The sequence below is a fragment of the Salmo salar genome, chromosome ssa06, assembly GCF_905237065.1.
Source record: "Salmo salar chromosome ssa06, Ssal_v3.1, whole genome shotgun sequence".
Taxonomy (NCBI): Eukaryota; Metazoa; Chordata; class Actinopteri; order Salmoniformes; family Salmonidae; genus Salmo; species Salmo salar.
Genome location: NC_059447.1, coordinates 34,468,333 through 34,491,215, shown reverse-complemented (window position 1 = coordinate 34,491,215; position 22,883 = coordinate 34,468,333). Strand labels below are relative to the sequence as shown.

At 44.0% G+C, this 22,883-nt stretch overlaps 1 protein-coding gene across 15 annotated transcripts in view; it reads right to left on the bottom strand.

Moving 5' to 3' along the window:
* Positions 1-63: 63 nt before the first annotated feature.
* LOC106601192 (nuclear factor I/Xb) overlaps positions 64-22,883 on the bottom strand; it is a 138,870-nt gene continuing 116,050 nt past the window's right edge. For 8 of the 15 annotated variants that reach the window (XM_045720381.1, XM_045720382.1, XM_045720389.1 and 5 more), the window contains 10 exons: positions 22,771-22,845; positions 22,502-22,622; positions 22,076-22,111; positions 21,363-21,493; positions 20,199-20,273; positions 16,089-16,217; positions 10,712-10,887; positions 9,504-9,651; positions 7,831-7,922; positions 64-5,077 (listed from right to left, as the gene is read on the bottom strand). In XM_045720381.1, coding sequence (XP_045576337.1) covers positions 5,063-5,077; positions 7,831-7,922; positions 9,504-9,651; positions 10,712-10,887; positions 16,089-16,217; positions 20,199-20,273; positions 21,363-21,493; positions 22,076-22,111; positions 22,502-22,622; positions 22,771-22,845 — 998 coding nt within the window. In that variant the 3' untranslated portion in view covers positions 64-5,062. The remainder of the gene's footprint in view (positions 5,078-7,830; positions 7,923-9,503; positions 9,652-10,711; positions 10,888-16,088; positions 16,218-20,198; positions 20,274-21,362; positions 21,494-22,075; positions 22,112-22,501; positions 22,623-22,770; positions 22,846-22,883) is intronic. The other 7 variants (XM_045720384.1, XM_045720380.1, XM_045720390.1 and 4 more) reach the window with 6 other exon arrangements.

Here is a 22,883-nt window from a genome sequence, read left to right as displayed (position 1 = left end):
CACAGGCAAACCACCTACCCAATCAAACAGCAATCTGAAAATAAGCAGACAGAAACAGGTGAGTTACAGTCAAGAACATCCTTTTATTCAAGTGTTGCTCTTTTCAAACTGTTTTTATTATTATGGAAAAGAAACTGTAATTAACACATGCATTTCACCATGGGCTCTGGGAGGTGTATTCTTGAGGGAGGGAAGCTGCACTGAGGGGCGCGGTGGGAGCTAGGGGGTGGGGGGCAAGGCCAGCTGGGGGTTCACTCTACACAACACTAAACACGGCGCTACACACTTAAAAACCAACCCGAAGGAAAATAAAAAGACGGATGGCCAGGGAGAGACAGAGCTCTCTGGTGCTGCAGGGCAAGATAGCTAGGGACCAACATCCTGCCCAAGCAAAGCACACACTGAAACCTGTCACTCTGGCTTCTCAACTGGGGTGCTTAACTTGTCAAGGCTAATACTGCTGCTGGCTTCAATCACTTACAATAAAAACGTGCATATTCTTGTAGGAAACAAGTAGGCCGTCTATCAAGCCTGCTCTTGATTTTGCTGGTGGAATTTCAAGGTTCTTTAACTGTCTACCGCATGTCACATACAGTGTATAGAACCATATGACTTTAGTCTAATTGTACTCACTTCATTTGGGGTTCTAGTAAATGGGTGTAATGGTTCCCCTGATTGTGGATCTGAGCCTGCCAGTCTACCTGGGCTTGAACCATTCCGTTATAAGGTGCTTAGAGTAATTTCAGGTAGTTTTTTCACAGCTGGTCTCATACAACCACTAGAAAGGTGCATCATTAACGGTCTCAATGTAGCATTGCTGCATAAGATACGAAAATCCAAATTCTGTAAACATTGTTTTGATAAAAACAAGAATTAAACAAACCTGCCTATTCTACCCCAGTTGCCAAGCAGCTCCCTTGCCCATTCAGAGGGAAATTCTTATGTGTATTTTATCTCCACATTGTGATATGTCATCAAATACATCCCACTGAAAAACTAGGCGCCCTCACAGACCCTCTCCTCGCCACACCCCAAGAGCCCACCGGTGTAACTTGTTCACTTACATTAGCTGTTCAATGGAGAAGCTGAAGAGATCGGTATGGTATACAATGTGAAGCGTACAGACAAGAATAACATGTGAGCTAACTGCATTCTGCTCAGACAAAGTTTAGCTTTTTTTTACCCCTCCATTCAGAGAAAAGGGGCTTGGGGAGGGAAACGCAGCTACAGACTACTCCAGTGTCCAAGAGAGACAGAAGACAAGATACAGGAAGAGAAGCAAGACATTTTTTTTTGTTGCTTTTCTTAATTATTCAACAATAAAAATAACTAAATCACACCAATTTCCTTTAGTACTATATATACTGCTTTGAAAAGCTTGAAGGAGAGGATATAGAAATATGAAGGAGGGGACTTTTTTGAGACGGGCACTCAGGATTACAAGATGGAGTCTGTGAACAAAAGGCACTTTTTAGGGACAACCTTTAAGATGCTCTGATTCTAACACTACATCACCAAACAAATATTTAGAATAATTTACACTGCGGATTGGGAGTGGAAGGGGGAAGGGTTCACTTCTTTGATTTAATCCTGCTCTCATCCTTTCTGTGCTCAAAATATACCTTACACTCCCTCACCTCTTGTTTGGGTTTGAGATAGGAGTCTACTAATCAATTAAACCTACCAAATGTATTTCACGTTAAACCTCCCATCTCTCCAAATGCTATTAATCACTTTGTGGTTGAGCTAACACTTAGAAAAATGGATTCCATTTCTGATGCATCTCCCAAAATGGGGAAGATCTTGTCTGTGTCCCAAACTTGATTACTTCGGTTGGCCAGTTTTAAACATGTCCACAGCTTAAACAATTGGATGAAAGTTGCAATTCATCTGTTAAATAGGTCATGTTTTAGTCAGTTCTCTGGTGATACTGACATGGCCTAGATGTCCATTATGTCAGGCCTTTTCCACTAGTTCATCATCCCATTGTCAGGATAACCATCTAATCAAACTCAAAAAATGGTTCTCTTCCTGCTCTGGGATAAAGGTTGAAGAAAAATGCCTTTATCACAACCTTTTCATATAATGAACCCCTCCCCCCTTGGTAAATACAAAAAGAGAAATAGAATAATGCATGTTTCCTAAAATGTGCTTTATGATAACACTTCATTTTGTTTATTATTATTTATGTATAATAGAGTTTGAATGTACTTTATTTTGTAAAAAGCACCAGTTTCATTTAGTGATATATATTTTTGTTTTGCTAAATTGTTCCTTCAGCCCTCCCAGATTTAGAAAACAAATCATTACAACAAATACATTTTTTTAAATGAATAAGGAAAAAAAATAAAAACTCATTTTCAATTTCCAAAGACTGGGATTTTTTTTGTCTGCCCTCATGTTTAGAGTCCCGGAGCAAGTGGACTTAAAACAAAAAAAGAGTGTTTAGCCTCTTTTCTCGTGACACCCTCAAACAATCTCTAACAGACAAACACAATTTATCTACCCAAGGCATTGCACATGGCTCAATCAACATACATACATTTTTTTCAACAACAATACTTCCCAAACAAGAAAGAATAACCAAAATCTAATCCGTTATTTTCCTTGACTACAATGTCACTATTGTTTTCTATATAAATCATGTATCTATAGTATTTTCCAATGTACACTTTTTGCTATTAGATGTGGGTGTAGGGACTGGTACTTTTGCTCCAATCAGATATTTAAGATGCATCAACTGACTGTGCCATGCTTCAAAAAATAACTAGACTGCCACAGAGCTTATTTTGCAAATAAAAACATGTATATATCTATAAATATATATGTGTGTATATATATATAAAGATGATTGCAATTATTCAGTGAGCTGTCACTGTTTTTCTCCCCAGACATAGCATTTCACCACCATTCACTATAGCTTATATGTGAGAAAAAGAACCTGAATTCATGTTTAACAAATTGCATAATGGGAATACAGAGGCACTTCCATAGATTAGAAAATAAATCACCATAGCCATCAATTCTTATTCAGCAGCGCTAGTTCTCTATCAAGCTGATGAGATGGTTGCCGTCTGGCAACATTGCTTCCCTGCAGTGAAGTACATGGCCAGGCAGTCCAGTTATTTTGTGAGGTTGGTGATTTGAGCTGATGTTCCTTAATAAAAAAATCACTTTCAAACTGAATCTTAGTAATTTAAATAAAAAGTGAATGATTAAAAACAAAAGGTTTCCTCAGAGATTGCCCTATGTTAAGACTTCCCTTTACAGTCAATCTGGCCTGGGCTGGGTGGTTGTAACTGCTACTTATACTGTAAGTTTGCATGTGAGTTTGTCAAGTGCCGCTGTGCTAAGTGTGTTCATTTAATTTGTCCCTCTTGATTTCAAAAGGTTTAACTTTTGTCTTTTGTCTGGAAAAGTATCTTTAGGGCAGTTTGATCTATAAGGGCTGACTGAACAGAATGAACAGGCTGGATAGGATGGGGAGCTGAGATCGTGTCAGGGAAAAGAGGTGACCATAGCACCCTACCAGACCATCTCAATATGACCTCTGACTTCAACGCAGGCTCTCCTTCCCAAACATGGGAACAAATATGTCACATTATTTTGCTCCGCAGCGTGGCTCTCTGCTCTTGGAACAGGGGCAGTCTGGGAGTGTAAACAAAAAGGGTAAACTTCAGGGAGATGGGAGGGAGGTGGACTCTGGGCCCTCAGCAACCTAATGTCACTGTTTCACTACATGGTATTGAACACTGACTGAATCACCCTTCCTGCCAATACCACTAGAAGTCTCGCTCCCACCCGCTGTATTTTTCAATAAGGTGCTGTCATTCAAACAACATTTTTTAAAGCGGACAAATTCAGAGGGACAAGTCCAATAAGAGAAGAAACAAAAAATAAAACAATTCTTGTGCAAAAGGGTTATTTACTACTGTAGCTGTGTAGTTCTGTGTTTTTAACTAAGTATGTGTGTTGGGTTCTGTGTCTACTACAAGGGGCAAAAAGAGTGTACTGGAAACGTGTGCATAGCATGTGTTATAGACGTAATAACACCACTTGGGCCCGGTGTGTGTGTGTGTGTATATATGTGTGTTACAAATGGCATTCATCATTCAAATGAAAGTGGGTATACTTAGCACTTGATTATTGTTGCGGTTGTAGTTTTGCAAGAGTGAACTGGGCATTTTGCTTTACTTGGGTTTGGGTTCTTCTGCTGGAATGCTGGTTAGAGTGGAGGCCTTGGTGTTTCTGAACTGTGGGCTGAGACTTCTCATATCCAGTTTCTCTCTCTTTCACTAATAATAACAACAATACAATCATAGGTAAGCCTGTTTTCCCCCCATGCCATGTAGGTGTAATAGTGGACATGAGATTAGTGTTAATTCAGCTTGTAGTGCAACCTTTAGGATATGTTTTGGCATGGTTTCTGTCTTGTTAATAGTGGGGCTGATTAGGTCAATGGTTATAAGACTGGGAAATATTGGTCAATTGACAGTGACAGGGAGACATCACAGTAGCATGGACTGCTACGTATTTCACTGGAACCTAATGGGTGTGTTTTGTGGGTGATTTGACAGTGGGGAGCGTACCACATTTAAATGATGCCGTGTTTTGTGCCTTCAAGGGAGTGATTTGATGTCCCTTCAATTTCAATCCCCACTCCTACATCAGTTTTTTTGACTGTTGAATAGTTGCTTTTCTCAGCCATTGCACAATGTGTCCTTGTTCCGAAGTAGGTGGTGACCTTTTTTCTCTCCAGGTTCCTCTTTTTGTGTTGCCGTGTTTTGCTGGTTCGGTGGATGTGAGAGATGACTTCTTGTCCTCTGCCTCTCCCAAATCCTATGATCCTCCCATCTTAAAAATGGGGGGTTCCGTCTGTTTAGGTAATTGGGTCCAGAGTTCCTCTACTAATATCATGCTAAGATTTCCTGGGTTGCTTTACTTTTTATGTGAGACATAAGGATCGTTGGGCAATTTCCCGTGGGTTATTTTTCTGTTTTTCCATGTTTCAATTCCCAATTGTAAAGAAAGATTCTAGTTGCTGGTTTGCAGACAGGTCATGTCAGAGGAACCAAGACTGTTAAATAGAAAAAAAGAGGACATTGTTAACAGGATTTCAATTTTCGCTTACAATGACATACCCAAATCTAACTGCCTGTAGGTCAGGGATTGAAGCAAGGATATACATATTCTTGATACCATTTGAAAGGAAACACTTTGAAGTTTGTGGAAATGTGAAATTAATGTAGGAGAATATAACACATTAGATCTGGTCAAAGAAAATACAAAAGAATCATCATCTTTGAAATGCAAGAGCAAGGCCATAATGTATTATTCCAGCCCAGGCGCAATTTAGATTTGGACCACTTGATGGCAGCAGTGTATGTGCAAAGTTTTAGACTGGTCCAATGAACCATTGCATTTCTGTTCGAAATTTTGTATCAAGACTGCCCAAATGTGCCTAATTGGTTTATTAATAACTTTCCAAGTTCATAACTGTGCACTCTCCTCAAACAATAGCATGGTATTATTTCACTGTAATAGCTACTGTAAGTTGGACAGTGCAGTTAGATTGACAAGAATTTAAGCTTTCTGCCAATATCAGATATGTCTATGTCCTGGGGAATTTTCTTGTTACTTACAACCTCATGCTAATCGCATTAGCCTACGTTAGTTCAACCTTCCCATGGGGGCCCACCGAGCCTGAAGAAGTTTTAAGTTCAGGTTAAAATGTGTACCATTAAAAATAAGTAAACACTAATGACCACTAGAGGCCCACACACGTTCCATACACTAACAATGGTCAACAGTTGTCAGCCCCTTGTCATATTGAGGAAATACTCCCAGCTATATTCATTGACTGTCCATGGCTGTACTGTACTATAGTGCTGTGGGAGTATGGTTTGTCTCTGCTGCTAATGGCTGTTGTTATTCCTGACTGGACTCAGAATCCACAGGCAGCGGGGGGAGAGATGGCTGGCGCTCCCTGTATTCAGATTGAGTTTCTCCCGCTCAGTGTGAAAATAGAGCAGAACTGGGTCGCCGGCCCGGGATCTGGCACCAGTCAACACTGGCCAACATTCTGGAGCCTTGGAAACTTTGGGCCTCCGGGGAGGTGCCGTTTGTTTTGTTTGACTCTAACAGGTCGCCTGAATACACCCCCACTCCTGCCTCTTGCCCTCCCTCATCCCCCCTCTTGCCGCAGGCTCTGTCCCAGCAGCCTATGGGCTTCGTAACTCTTCCCCTGTCAATTACACTCTCTCTCTCTGTCTTTCTCTCCATCTATAGCACTCTCTCTGGAATCCTTGGCAGTAGTGACCGCCCTCTTTCCTTATCCACGCCTTCCTCCCCTCAGCATCCTCTCTCAAGTTCAAGTGGCTATGACATCATGTCTGGTTGCTGCGGGCAACCAGACAATCGGGACATGACTTCTCTGAGGAGGGCTGTGCTGAAACTCCCTCTCCCCCTCTTTCACTATTTTTCTCCCTCTCGCTCATTCTCCTGTTTCCTCTCTCCTCTGGCCGTAGAACCCCCTTGCTGCCACCAGAGGGTACTTGGAGACCAAATATCTATGCTCTGGGAGTGAGAGTACTATTCAGGCCCTGCAGTCACAGCAAACAGACTTTTCACAAGGCCTTTGCACATTATTAATGTTTTGATAGAGCATTATGCTAACAATGTCATTTCTGAGCTACATATGCAACCAATTAAAGCTCCCTATACAATTTCGTTTATCCAGTGCAAACTAAAACCATACTGTAAACACAATATACTCAATAACACAGAGCACTGGAGGGCTACACAGGAAGTGTGTGTGTGTCTGAATAGTTCTGAGTTTGTTCAGAAAGAGAGGGTAAAGAAGGGACAAAATGGCATAGAGTTGGCACGGTGGTGTAAGGTGAGCCTCATGAGCGGGGTGGGTTAGTCAAACAGGGCATGTTACGAAGCTGGAGAGAGAGGGAAAAAGAGGCGCGGTAGGAGGGGAGAGTGAGCTGAGGGAGAGCATAGAGGGAGTGAAGCGAGGGAGTGTAGGGATGGAGGGTGAGAGCAGCAGAGGGCTTCAGATGGTTTCCATGTGGTGGGGAGGAGTGTGGAGCAGAGCTGGCTCGGGGCGGGTGTGGTTGGACACTAATGAGAAAAGTGCAGTGGGTAATGGCGGAGGCATATGAGCGAGAGGCAGTGCGGTGGAAAGAGAGAGCCCGCTGCCTGAGGTGCAGGCTCCAGATGGGCCAAATAAACAGTGAGAGGTCAGTTTAACACACACACACACACACACACACACACACGGTAAACCACACACATGGTAAACCACATACACGGTAAACCACACACACAAACACACATTCACAACAAATCATGGGATGAGGAGAGGGATACACCAGTGAGATTTAGGGAGTAGTTAGGCAGTTTGGGAATAAGGAATATTTTTGGCATGTATCCATTCATCTAAGTAAGTTTCCTGAGTTGGGCTGATAATCTCAAAGAAAACAGACAGGTTTCCTACACACAAAAAAGACACATGCACGCACGCACACCACATGAAAACACACACACGCACATTGTGGAAAGCAGCAGAAAGCGCTAATGTGCTAATGCAGTAGTTTGGTAGTGTTGGTACTAGTGTTGATGAGAGTAAGGGCTTGATTAAATCCTTAGTGCTGAAGAGCTGTGCTACAGCACAATAGAAATGTAAAGGCAATGTTCCTGCGTTAGCGGAGACTGTAGTCATGGTAACGCTGCATATGTCGACTCAATCGGAAATGACATTTCACTTTCAATCGCAAACTTCAGCGATACAGATTGAATCGAGCCCTAAAGCTGTTTGCTCACCTGTGTCTGCTGCGGGATGTTCAGAAAGTTGTTGTCCCGTGATCCGATGCTGACAAACCTGTTGGGAGCTGGGGCCCCTGACGTGGAGTAAGCTGCAGACAGACACAGAAAGGAGAAATGGTCAAACCATTTCAGCACAAACCACAGCCTGTGTTCAATAAAACAAAATTACGGAGCATTGTACTGAAGTTTCATAACAATTTCAGAAAATACTGCTTTAAGCTCTCAACCTGACATCACACGTAGAATTGTTACTGTAAGTCCCCCTCCGCATCATAGAGTAGGGCTACTGAACTGAGCCGGACCTCTCCAAACTATAACCCTGGTCCCAAATTTAGGGCAGTTTGAGGTCAATATAGACTGCAACACGAAGGTTGTTATTACAAACCCTTCTAACATGTGAGGAATCTGATACTGGAAAGTTTCTGTAGTGTGTGTGTAAGTCTGTATTATTTAGCAGCATACACATACGTTAAGTAGACTTTGAGAAAAAAAGGTGCTATCTAGAACCAAAAAGGTTTCTTCTGCTGAGAACCCTTTGAAGAAGCCCTTTTGGTTCCAGGTAGAAATATTTTCTACATGGAGTAGAACCCTTTCCAGAGAGGGATCTACATGGAACCCAAAATAGTTCTACCTGGAACCAAAAAGTGTCATTCTATGGGGACAGATGCAGAACCCTTTTGGAACCCTCATGTTTGAGAATCAGTAACATAGATAAAATATCTAAAAGACTTTGAGACATTGATTGAGGGGGTTGAAAAAAAATGTATAAAACAAAATAATACAAAAATCTGAAATATAAAAAAAGAGAAGGAAAAAAAAGAAAGAAAAGTGCTCCGTCCAGTGCCCCTTCTGTCATAGGTGAGAAACATTTTGGCAGACACCTCCAATAACTAGACACACCCTTCTAATGGACACACCCCTTCAGTATAAAACTGCACATACATAAGCAGAACTCCAAGTCTGACCTTCAAAGCAACAACACCACCAACTCAGTAAATTAAAAAAAATAAAAAATCTATTCAACTAAAAAGTAAAATATAACTCCAAATATTATTTTCATGTTTGGATATTTTCTGGGGAAATGGCAGAATAACTGGAGCATGATGTTTTGGAGTCCACATAAACTGCCCTAAATATGTGCCACTAGTAAAGAAATAAGTGATTTAGAGTGAGCAATTGACAAAAAGGAAATGGATCAAACTCTATTTCAGACTACCTCCGATCTCAACTGACATCTCGGGGGCTGGCCATATGAGATAAATAAAACATAAACGGAGGAAAACCAGGATGGCAATCTGCTGCGTCAACATCTGTGAGGGCAGAGGCACAGGGGTATCGAGGAAGGGTTAGTGTCATTCAAGGCAGGGCTCAGGATGGGCTTTCTAAAAGAAAGAGGATGGGCCTAATATAGAGCCCTGGAGGACACCACAAAAGGGTCATCAGAGGAGAATGGTGACAGGCTTCTGTCATAACTCTAGGGTCAGTATGATTCCAGACAGTGAAGGAGGTGAGAGGTGAGCTGGCTGTTGGGGCGGAGGGTATTTACTATGGGAGCGGGCAGAGGATGGCTGGCCAGGGCCCTAAGATACAGAGGGGCAGCTCCAGTAAAAAAAAAAAAAATATTGGGTGAGTTTGGTTTTGGTTCTGACTTGGTCTGTGGGGTCACTTACACGGAGATGTGGGCGAGGTCAGTCCGCCGTCGGGAGGCGTGCTGCTGGATTTAGAGTCGGACATGGGGAGGGGCACTGGGCGGGCCACTGGGGGAGGTGGAGGCAGCAAGAAGGAGCCCGGCATTTTGCTCTGGCCGCTCCCGTTTGGCTGCGGACAACACAAACAGGGTCAGGAGGGCGACATGTGACAACCCGCACATGGCATGAGAGGACGCAGCTCCAGAGACCAGGTCCCAAATAAATCCATGATGGGTGGTGGGAGAGGTGGGGGTGTTGGAAACAACAGCCAAACGAATGATGTATGTGCATTGCGTCAATTATGGAGGTGTACAAAATAATAATCACCACGAGGGTTGATCGGGGATTTGAAGCGGAGGGGAGTTCTGGGGTGGTCCATGGTGGAGGGGTGAGTGGGAGGGGGGTGAGAGCACAATTGGTGGTGGGGTTTGTCCATAACATGGCAACAAATCAAAACACGGGAAAAATACTCTACTAAGAAAACACAACACCAACAACACGGGAAATAATAATTACAATAAAAACGGAAGACAGAACATGTATGCTCGATTGAAATGTGCTGTGATTGTAGGCTTTCGTGCTGATGATTACATAATCTGAGGGGGTGGGCGGAGCAAAAGAAAAAAGGGAACCTTAGGGTCTGGAAGAGCACAGGACAAGGAAAAAAGATTAAGTACAGAAAACCCTGGACCAACAGGAAATTGTCAATAGTAGTATTTTGCTTTCTCTCCTCACTGGTGCAACGGTTTGGCAATTGGTTTAAGTAAAAAAATGTTTTATCAGAAAGTCAACCCTGTTTCCTTACCTTGCATACTACTTAACTTAAAGGTTTTCATGTTTTTCACTGTTACAGTTTCACTCCTCTATCATCATACTGTATCTATACTTAACAGCAAATGGTGTCCGCAAGTGATGAAACACAAACAAACCTGTGGTCTCTATCTCAGTACTGTCCTCAGTGTAGTGTTTACACAGGGAAACACAGTACATGTCTATAGAGTGTTAATAATCACCAATCACTAAACTTCATTTAGTCATGCTTGTGTGGTTTGCATGGCCACACAGATGTTCATGGAGTTATATTCTTACTGCCTTCATTGGTCTTTTGTTGTGCCCATGTGTGATTACATTAGTGTACAAGTGGTTGGTGTCACTCAGACCCTGAACTCTCCTCTTACATCAAACCTTACCTGGCCACCAGACTGTCCCGAGCCATCAGCGCAGACAAACTGCACAAATTCCTTCAGGGGGTCCTGTCCAGGATGGTGGTGGTAGCGAATGGTGGGGTGAGTGAAGTACGGGCTGGACTGCTGGATGATGGAGGGGGAGGGGAAGTGCAGGGCAGAGGCTGAGGCACGGGGGCTCCCTGAGAAGAGACATACGTTAGTTAGATAGATGAAAGGAGGGAGAGTGAATAAGAGAGAAACAGAGATTAACAGGGAGACATGCAGTTCAGCAGTGAACACTCACAAGGGCTTTTAGTTTAAAACAGTCAACAGCGGCCACATCTTAAGACCCAGGGACAGGCACATTGAGTGACATCGGTTCTAAATTGGAGTTTCATTTCATCAAATCATGATAGATTGAGGGTGAAAATGTATTACAAGAAGGAATGAGGCACACAAATGCAATGGTCTACATTACAAAAGCAGTCCCCAAACCACACAAAAAAATAACAAGGACAAAGAGATCATTGAGCACTGTCTTAAATTAGAACGTCTTATTGTGTCTGTGTGCTGTTTTGAGGGTGTGATTCACAGGCGTCACAGCAATTTGGTATTTAAATAGGCAAGCTGCTTTCCAACGATCCTCTATGACAAGACTAATCTTTATGTTCACACTATACGTGTGAGTTTATGTGCATGTGTGTCACGTTCGTCGTAGGAAGGAGACCAAGGCGCAGCGTGGGTATCGTTCCACATCTTTATTTATATGTGAAACTATGCAAGACATACAATAAACTATAAACAAAACGTGCCGAAGAGGTGCAACATGCACTAACTCAAAATAATCTCCCACAAACACAGGTGGGAAAAACAACTACTTAAATACGATCCCCAATTAGAGACAACGATGACCAGCTGCCTCTAATTGGGGATCATACAAAAATCCCAACATAGAAAAAAGAAACTAGAACCAAAACATAGAAAATTTAAACTAGACAAAACCCCCCAGTCACACCCTGACCTACTCTACCATAGAAAAATACGAGCTCTCTATGGTCAGGACGTGACAATGTGTTAGTGGTCTACACTTGGATGATATCTATTTGGTTGTGTGCAGGTGTGGGGGTTCAGATGTCCCGGTGTTGCTGCGTCTGTAAGGGAATACAGAAGCTCTATTTTGTGCCTGCATGAGAGGGTGAGAAAGTATCTCGCTTTAAGTCACCCAGCCGAGCTGAATATGGAGACTGAGGTGTGAACGAACGTTTGAATGGGACACAAAGCCCTCTGTCAGATGTATATCCATTACCAAATCTCCTTGATTTGTATTAGCGGGGGCGTACCCTCTCCCTTTTTCTTCTGGTGTGCCAGTCTACCCCCTCTAGTGTTGCCCCACCCGGCAGGCCTCCAGCTGCCCGCGTGAGGCTGCCAACTCCAGTGTGTTTGGGGCTATACCCCAAACCCCAACCCCTCCCTACCCCCATACCCCCTGGATCTACGACACACAACAACAACAACGCAGTAAACACTTTCACACAGGCATGGGAATGACATACAGTTGAAGTAGAAAGTTTACATACACCTTAGCCAAATACATTTAAACTCAGTTTCACAATTCCTGACATTTAATCCTAGTAAAAATTCCCTGTTTTAGGTCAGTTAGGATCACCACTTTATTTTAAGAATGTGAAATGTCAGAATAATAGTAGAGAGAATTATTTATTTCAGCTTTTTATTTTTTTCATCACATTCCCAGTGGGTCAGAAGTTTACATACACTCAATTAGTATTTGGTAGCATTGCCTTTAAACTTGGGTCAAACGTTTTGGGTAGCCTTCCACAAGCTTCCCACAATAAGTTGGGTGAATTTTGGCCCATTCCTCCTGACAGAGCTGGTGTAACTGAGTCAGGTTTGTAGGCTTCCTTGCTCGCACACGCTTTTTCTGTTCTGCCCTCTAATCGTCTATAGGATTGAGGTCAGGGCTTTGTGATGGCCACTCCAATACCTTGACTTTGTTGTCCTTAAGCCATTTTGCCACAACTTTGGAAGTATGCTTGGGGTTATTGTCCATTTGGAAGACCCATTTGCGACCAAGCTTTAACTTCCTGACTGATGTCTTGAGATGTTGCTTCAATATATCTACATACATTTTCCTCTTCATGATGCCATCTATTTTGTGAAGTGCACCAGTCCCTCCTGCAGCAAAGCACCCCCACAATATGATGCTGCCACCCCTGTACTTCACGGTTGAGATGGTGTCTTCGGCTTGCAAGCCTCCCCCCTTTTCCTCCAAACATAACGATGGTCATTATGGCCAAACAGTTCTGTTTTTGTTTCATCAGACCAGAGGACATTTCTCCAAAAAGTACAATATTTGTCCCCATGTGCAGTTGCAAACCATAGTCTGGCTTTTTTATGGCGGGTTTGGAGCAGTGGCTTCTTCCTTGCTGAGCGGACTTTCAGGTTATGTCGATATAGGACTCGTTTTACTGTGGATATAGATACTTTTGTACCCGTTTCCTCCAGCATCTTCACAAGGTCCTTTGCTGTTGTTCTTGGATTGATTTGCACTTTTCACACCAAAGTACGTTCATCTCTAGGAGACAGAACGCGTCTCCTTCCTGAGCGGTATGATGGCTGCGTGGTCCCATGGTGTTTATACTTGCATACTATTGTTTGTACAGATTAAGTTGGTAACTTCAGGCATTTGGAAATTGCTCCAAAGGATGAACCAGACTTGTTCCATGTAGGACCCTTTCAAAAGAGGGGTCTATGTGGAACCAAAAAGGGTTCTCTCTGGAACCAAAAAGGGTTCTCCTATGGGTACAGCTGATGAACCCTTTTGGAACCCTTTTTTCTAAGAGTGTAGGAGGCAATCTCAGCATCTCTGAGGTAGATGTCATTACACGGTGGTCAACCTGACTGCTTCTGATCAATTTAGGAACTTTTAGCTTTGAGTTGGGAGTTCAGATGAGTTCAGATGCTCATTATCTATGGTGAGCTGTTCACCCTTCACAATGACTTGCTTTGAGCTGATACGATTGAGAATGCAAATGTCCCAGTTACAGCCCTGTGCCAACTATTGATATCTGATTTCATCATGAGATCTTTGTCGATGCCCCCAGGGGGTTGAAATAACCACTGGCTCACACAATGACCATGTTCCACTGCCAGACACCATAACAGTAAGATCTTCACACACGCCCTGGGTTCCCCGACCATAGGCGTCTCAGTCAGAGAGCGAGAGAAGAAAGCGAGAAAGAGGAGAAGAGATAGATGATAAAATAATTGATGGTGAACGGCATAAGCCTAAAGCATTTTAAGGGAAAATGGCAAGACATTGTCAGCCGTGAGCCAAAAGAACAACAAATGTCTTCTCTAAAAATACAGTACTCATGAGAATGTAGGTTTCTATCAGGCTCTGTATAATAACGTAGTGAAGCCAATAAATCATGTGCCCATCATGAACTAACTACATGTACCGGTTGTAAGACCATAGTTGTGGGTTGGGGCAGTGTGGTTCAGGGAGGTGGTGATCAGGGTAGGTAGTGATCAGGGTAGGTGGTGGTCAGAGAAATGGAGGTACAGAATGGAGGCTCTTCACCCAGTCACTCAAGCACCCAACCACAGACTGACCTCTTTACAGGGTACAGGAAGGAACAACTAACTGCATGTTATACTCTAGCCTAATTTGCATTTGAAAATTATTCAGACCTCTTCCCTTTTTCCTCATTTTGTTATGTTACAGCCTTATTTTTCTCATCAATCTACACACAATACCTCCAAAAAGACAAAACAAAAACAGTTTTTTTTTATAAAAAAAACCCCTGAGGTTTTGCTATGATCCTTTGCTATGAGACTCGAAATTGAGCTCAAGTGCATCCTGTTTCCATTGATCATCCTTGAGATGTTTCTACATCTTGATTGGAGTCCACCTGTGGTAAATTCAATTTATTGTACATGATTTGTAAAGGCACACATTTGTCTATATAATGTCCCACAGATGACAGTGCATGTCAGAACAAAAACCAAGCTATGAGGTTGAAGGAATTGTCCGTAGAGCTCTGAGACAGGATTGTGTTGAGGCACAGATCTGGTGAAGGGTACTAAAACATTTCTGCAGCATTGAAGGTCACCAAGAACACAGTGGCCTCCATCACTTAAATGGAAGAAGTTTGGAACCACCAAGACTCTTCCTAGAGCTGGCTGTCATGCCAAACTGAGCAATCGGCGGAGAAGGGCCTTGGTCAGGGAGGTCACCGAGAACCCAATGGTTACTCTGACAGAGCTCCAGAAGTCCTCTGTGGAGATGGGAGAACCTTCCAGAAGGACAACCATCTCTGCAGCACTCCACCAATCAGGCCTTTATGTTAGAGTGGCCAGACGGAAGCCACTCCTCAGTATAAGGCACATGACAGCCTACTTGGAGTTTGCCAAAAGGCACCTAAAGGACTCTCAAACCATGAGAAATAAGATTCTCTGGTGTGATTAAACCAAGATTGAACTCTTTGGCCTGAATGCCAAGCGTCACGTCTGGAGGAAACCTGTCCCTACGGTGATGCATGGTGGTGGCAGCATCATACTGTGGTGACGTTTTTCAGTGGCAGGGACTGGGAGATTAGTCAAGATTTAGGTATAGCAAAGTACAGAGAGATCCTTGATGAAAACCTTGCTCCAGCGTGCTCAGGACCTCAGACTGGGGTGAAGGTTCGCCTTCCAACAGGACAACGACCCTAAGCACACAGCCAAGACAACGCGGCAGTGGCTTCGGGACAAGGCTCTGAATGTCCTTGAGTGGCCCAGCCAGAGCCCGGGCTTGAATCCGATCGAACATCTCTGGAGAGACCTGAAAATAGCTGTGCAGCGACGCTCCCCATCCAACCTGACAGAGCTTGAGAGGATCTGCAGAGAATGGGAGAAACTCCCCAAATACAGGTGTGCCAAGCTTGTAGCGTCATACCCAAGAACACTTGAGGATGTAATTGCCGCCAAAGGTGCTTCAACAAAGTACTGAGTAAAGGGTTTGAATACTTATGTAAATGTTCTATTCCATTTTTTTTTTTATATGTGCAAACATTTCTAAAAAAGATTTTTTTCTTTGTCATCATGGGGTATTGTGTGTAGATTGATGATGGGGAAAAAAACTATTGAATCCATTTTAGAATAAGGCTGTAACCTAACAAAATGTGGAAAAAGTCAAGGGGTCTGAATACTTTCCGAATGCACAGTATATTCTGTGCCTCAGGTTTCTTTCAAAAACACAGCTCTACTGCCGTTGTCCCTCACAGGGTGAGACAGCAGAGCCTTCCCCTACGGACACCACTCACTGCCACCCCTCCACTGGGTCTGGGTCAGGGGATGGGGGATGGGCAGGGGGTTGGGAGGGCTGTCAGGGGGGTCTCACCTGGTCTCACTCCCGCCAGCATTGGCAGCGGGTGGTGGGTGAACGCCATGCGAGGCGACCTCGTCTGCTGCGACAGGGCGCTGAAATCGAATTTCCCCGGCTTCTTAAGAGAACCAGGCGAGGAGAGTCCTGGCAAAAATGGGATCAACAAAATGGCAGAACAGAGACGTGGGTTTAATGAACAGGCTGGTGGCTATTTGCTCTATCAAATCAACTTAACTGTAGACTTAAATTTAGACTCAAGACTTCTACTTAAAAAAAATGTAATGGGTTTTATTAATTGTGATCTACTGAAATCAATGGATCGATTGATTACACCGATGGATCAACCTCTCTTTCCATATCTCTCTGTTAGTGTACGGTCTCTGTGCTGTAGCATATCAGAACCAGGGTAGAGTAAAGTGGGGGTCCAGGGGGGAGGGAGTTGTTTTGAAGCGGCGCAGGGTGGGGTGGGGGGTTCAGAGGAAGGCTTGGGGCACAGTGTCAGAGGGGAGAGAGAGAGCTGGGAAATGCAATGGCATTATAATTGCTGCCACCATTGGAGTATATGAGCGAAAGACAGGATTCTGATCACTGGCATTCTACTGTGCCTTGCTGTGGTAACTGGTCCTCTGCTTGGAGTCCATAAGCAAGCATCCAGTTCCCAATCTCACCCTTGATAGTGCTTGTCTCAGGGTATAGGAGGACAATGAAAATCAAATAAAAAACCACAACATCCCACCACCAATCCCACACCAGCAGTGATCTCAGCACCCAGCATCCCTATAGACAGCGGGACTTCCAGCTATATGACAACACCGTGAATACATCCTCCCTCCTACACAATGCACTTGTTAACGTGCCTGTTTACAAGGAGTGTGATTTTGTACTGCTTCACAACTAGGCCAAAATGTGTTTCTGTGGCACATTGACTGGCCAGAATGTGTTTCTGTGGCACATTGACTGGCCAGAATGTGTTTCTGTGGCACATTGACTGGCCAGAATGTGTTTCTGTGACACATTGACTGGCCAGAATGTGTTTCTGTGACACATTGACTGGCCAGAATGTGTTTCTGTGGCACATTGACTGGCCAGAATGTGTTTCTGTGGCACATTGACTGTGTGTAGCTATATTCAGATATACTGTATCTGCAGCCTGCCAACAGATATATCAATATGTCCTTTAATTTAGTGGCCTGCTGCTTGTAAGTCAGTCTGTCAGTTGTATGTAACTCTGGGCTGGTGGGAGAAAGACTCGGCTGCATTGTGTTAATGCATCTCCTACAGATATGGTAGATACAGAACACACACACACACACAAGCTGTTCAGTCAGGGTGGCAAGCAGACGGCCCAACGCCAATGAAGGATGGATGGAAAAGGGGAGAGAGAGTGAGAGAAAGTAAAGGAGTGGAAGAGTGACGGCATAGCCTGTACATATATTTAACAACATATCAATGTGTCCTCCTACTTCTATAAATGTCAGTTGAGGCTTCAGGACTCTATGAACTATTCCCCAGTTTAGTAAAAACAGGCACACTAAGTATAGGCCAGGCTTACCAACTGGCCCAGAAACATGGTCAAATGTGTAAGAGCTACAGATTGAAGAGAGTTTGAGGGAAATTATTTTGATGTATGGTAATCAGAACAGGCAATTTAGAATTGTAGGGTTTGTGACCATTGCCAAGTGGTGTGTTTGACCTCAGGGAGCCACGATATTCAAAGAATGAAATTAAGTATTGGAGAGAATAATTATCAAAATACTTTTGCACTCAAACACACATTTTTCTACTTGCATGCATGTCCTGAGTCACAAACATATACTGCACAGTTTGTGACATTATGTGCACACACACACACACACACACACAAAAACTATTTTTAACAAATTCACAAACAGAAAAAAAACCTTGACTAGCAAGAAGTCCCATAAACGACTAAACGACACATATTCACACAAATAAAACAAACACATCAAATAAAAAGGGGATAGTTTCAGTACGCCCCTGGGAGATGCTGAAATAGCTTTTACAAGCTGAATATATAAACTGTAACGGGGCAGCCGTTCTGAAATACGTTTTTGAAGTGTTACTTCGGGAAACATTTGATCACAACAATTACCCACAATGCTTCTGACTGCAGCGTTGCAGCTGGGCCTGCGTGGGCATTGGTGTGTATAGAAATGGGTAGGCGGGCACGTATGTTCTGCTAGGCAGGAATGTGTGATACCAAGTGGGAGTGGGGAGTGTGATGATCCATTTGGTGGCATAATGATGATAAAAACACAGCATGGCACTCTGGCACTTTAAGAGGATTGGGACATTAAAATAGGAATGCGTCTCACCCAGTGAACCGCTACTGGCTATATGAGACAAATGTTCAGGGTGGACATGCTGAATATAACCACCAAGGCTCAAGGGGGATTGGGCACTGTGATAGATTTCGTTTAGTTATCGTAACAAATGTAACGTCTGGGTGAAGTGCTGGGCTGGAGGACAAGGCCAAGATGCCCAAGGAAAGATTTGCATGTTAGAGTTAACAGATCGCTACTCTGATCGCTCTCTCTTCCAGTTTCTGTTTCTCTCTGAATGTGTGTGTGTGTGTGTGCCTGTGTATCAGTGTGTTTGTATGCGTGAGCGAGCACGATCGATTGTTCTGCGCTATTTCTCGGACCAACTCCTGGCACATGGCTTGGGCAGACTGGCAGCCAATCAACTGCTCCCATGACCCTCCAGCCTCGCCACACTAACAAGCTGGCTGCCACAAAAACCCCTAACTGTCAGAGGACCGTGACCCCCCCAACCCACAACCAGGAAGAAGAACACAGACATACAGGCACATATACATACCGCTCACATACCGCTTATTCATACACAACACACATCATCAAAAACACAATGTTCCCTAGCACACATATCTCCTTCAACATGCTATCTCAGACCAATACGTTGACTACAGTACAGTGATGGGCTGAGCTTGCAATGAAGTAAGAGAGGAGAAGGAAACAACACATGAAAATGCATAGAGGCATATCAATGTCCACTCAGCAGGCACTGGAGACAGCAGAGCAGGAGACAGCAAAAGTAATGATGAATTACATGATCACCTCATATGCCTCAGAGCCTTCCATTCAGGTAGTGAATCACCTTTGGAGGGGAGCTGAGACCCTCTCCCCTTCCTCCTCCTCCCCCTACACCACCACCACCAAAACAGATGTCTGCTGTAACCCAGTAGCTCCCATTGCTGTAGACACATGGAAGCACCATCTGGACCGGAACGCTGCTACTCTCCAGATTGGGAGTGTGTGCGCATGTGTGTGTGTTTGTACACGTTTGTGTGTGTGTATGTGGAATATTTTAGAGACAGACGGTGCCTTGTGCCTTGACGGCACACCTGAGTGCATTTAGTCTTGTTTGTTTGTGTTGTATTTCTCTTCCTGTCCTGCCTGTTGGAGAAGGTGTCCACTGTTGAGTAGAGGCTATGACAGGTGGGGGGGGGGCACACAGAACAGCACCGCCTCAGTATCTGACTGGGTGAAACATCTCACAGCAACTCAACAGGAGACAGGGCCTCATTCTAGAATCTCTACCCACTCTCACAGGGCTATACCACTGATGCATGTGTTGCTGACTAAATTACTAAATGACTGCGATTCAAAACTCTTTTGCAATGTAAATTAACTGAAATTAGAATTTTGAATGAGCGAATGCAAAAAGAGTGCAAAAAATACATTGAAATCAATGAACAATAGGTTACAGTTTCTTGGCAGCCTGAATCAGAAAAGATTCAACCCTAACCAAGCCCTCTACCTTGAGCAAGTGGACACAGTGTGTGAGAGGTAGTAATAGAATTGGTGAAGCTACTGGGTTACCAAAAGGCTTTGGGAATTCCACAAACCACAACAGATATCTGGAAGAGAAACAAGAACAACCCAACAGCAGCAGAGAGGAGAGGGACGGAGAGAGGGACGGAGAGAGGGACGGAGAGAGGGACGGAGAGAACACTCGCTAGGAAGTGTGGAAAAATAGACAAGCAGAGAGAAAGAGAGATGCATAGAGAACAAATTGAGGGTGGCATGAGTTAATGTACAGTATAGATTATAATAGGTATATATGAATGCAATGTTTTCTAACCATGGTAAGGAAACTGCACGCCATCGTTTTCATGCTTTATCTTCCTCTCTTGCACACTGGCCAAATGGTGCTGCACTGGAAGTCCAAACAGGAGAGAAGGGCACAGTTAACAACGGAGGGGGAATTAGCAGGGTGGAAACGTTAACCACAATCCACTCAGTTGATAACCTGAGAGCTAAGTACAGGATGATTGACATGTAATGAAATAAGAACAGTGGCACAATTAGGAATATTATGTTGTTATAATGTGTTTGTAAATGAACTGCGTCCATATTGAGGTCACATTAAATCAGACACATTCACTGCTCTCCCTCCACCTTTCCCATTGGCCACCAATAGAATAGGAGGCTTCTGTGAGGGTTGGGGATGGAAAGGGATGCATACATGACATTAATTCATGAACATGATCTATTATAGAATTGAATTGATAGAAGATATCAACTATACTAAAGGGACCATTATTCAGATTGAATATGAGGTGATGGATACAGGCACATGGGAGGGAGTGGTGATGCTGTGCTGTGATGCTGAACACACAACAGAGGAGTTGGAGGGTCAAACCATAAGGAGACAGGGAGGTTTGGAGGGTGCAACTTAGAGGATAGAGAGTCTATGGGAGTCTGTGTAGTCACAACTTTGAGAGGATTTGTGATTTCAAGAAAGGGGGAGGATTTTGTAGAGATATTTTCTTGGAAACTATTATGCCGAAAGCTATCCACATTATATCTTTAATACAAAGCTTTCATAGAGGCTTAAGTCTAGACTGTATCACAACCGGCAGTGATTGGGAGTCCCATAGGGCGGCACACAATTGGCCCAGCATCGTCTGGGTTTGGCCAGTGTAGGCCATCATTGTAAATAAGAATTTGTTCTTAACTGACTTGCCTAGTTAAATAAAGGTAACAAAAATAAAATACAATACAAACTAGGAGTCTAATACTTTTTTTTACTGAACACAGAGCCGAGCACCAGACACACTGGCATACTACTACTGCAGAGCACACTGAAAGTATTTAGAAAAGGTGTAAACACAGGCCTACAGAGCAGGTGGATAGGAGGAGGAGGGAAGGAGAGGTGTGAGGGTAGAGGGAGGAAAACAGGTCTGACAGACAGTAGGGGGATACAGTACCATAAAGCACAGCAGATGGGGGGGGGGAATCTAACCTGCGTCCACATCGTTGGGCCAGCCACTGGACTGGGAGCTGCTGCCGGCCGCAGGGGAGCGGCCCGAGTAGAAGACATCGTCCACCGGGCTATCCATCTCACTATCGTCAATGGACTTGCGCTTGTTGGAGCTGGAGAGAGGGAGAGAGAAAGGGACTTAATGGGTGTGGAGGCAGGAATATTATTTACTTGGGAGACAAAGTACAGTCTGCTGAGAGACAGATAAGTGCAGCTATTAGCTTCATTCAACATGCTTTATCTGAACATGGCCATGTTTGTTACAGTCCCACAGATTAGATTGCGTACCTAGACCGGGGTAGGCAACTCTGGTCCTGTTTTTGATTTAACCCACCTCGAAGACCAGGTGTGTTGAATTTAGGCAATCATTGAACTGATCAATTAGCTCAGTTGGTCAGGTGTGGTACCTAGTTGGAACAAAATCCCGTGGTACCTGTGGCACTCCAGGAACTAGTTGCCTACCCCTGGCTTAGACTAAAGTATTGTAGAGCGTAAGTGTGTGTACAGTGTGCGAGTGTTCCTTGGATTCAAGTCCATACGGGACCTTTAAAAACATAGGTCCCTTAATGCACAATGTTTCATAAGTGGATCCAAATAAAGAATTGTATGTGTTTTTGGCTGTCCGTCTGGCTGAGTCTGAATGTGTCTATATTAAAGTAGTGTCAGGGGAAATATAGTGGAGTGAATATAACTACCTCCGTGGGAGACTTGCATAAAGCTCCATTTCTGTCCTGCAGCGTGAGAGAGAGAGAAACAGTGAGACAGAGAAGGAGAGAGAGCGATAGAAGGAGAGAGAGGGATAGAAGGATAGAGAGGGATAGAAGGAGAGAGAGGGATAGAAGGAGAGAGAAGGATAGAAGGAGAAATATAGGAGAGAGAGAGTGAGTGAGGAAAGGGGGGAAAACCCCCCACAAAAAACAGACAGACAGTTTGACAGATAGGTGGAAAAAACACCAGATGACGAAAGTTTCACAGAGAAGAGAGAGGAAGGAGAAGAAGAAAGGTCCCATCACACTATCATAGCAGAGTGAGGAAAGCATTCACAAAGGTTAGACAGCATAGACTGAAGCATACAGAAGCTAGTATTAGTAGGCTACAAAATAATCAGGTAATGTGTGCACCTGGTGGAGGGGGTGGAGGTGATGGAGCGGCGTCCCAGGGCCACCTGGTTGATATTGTAGTAGCCAGGACTCTCCAGGTCGGCCAGGGAGAAGTTGGGGCCGGACGCTGTGGCCACTGGAGCTGAGGCACACACACAGATACATGCGACTCTTACACAACTCTTTAAACAGAGTATAGTAGGAAAATGCATGTGAGAACCTTGAGGTTTGTGTGTACTGGTGAGTGTATAGTGAGAGTGACAGTGAGGAGAGGAGAGGCAGTGACTCACTTTGTGACACTCGGACCAGCTCGGCCACGTTCCACACCCCTGAAGTCACAAAGCAGTCCTGGAAACTCAAGTGCCCTGGGAAAACAGAGATGAGAGCAATGAGGATGATGAGA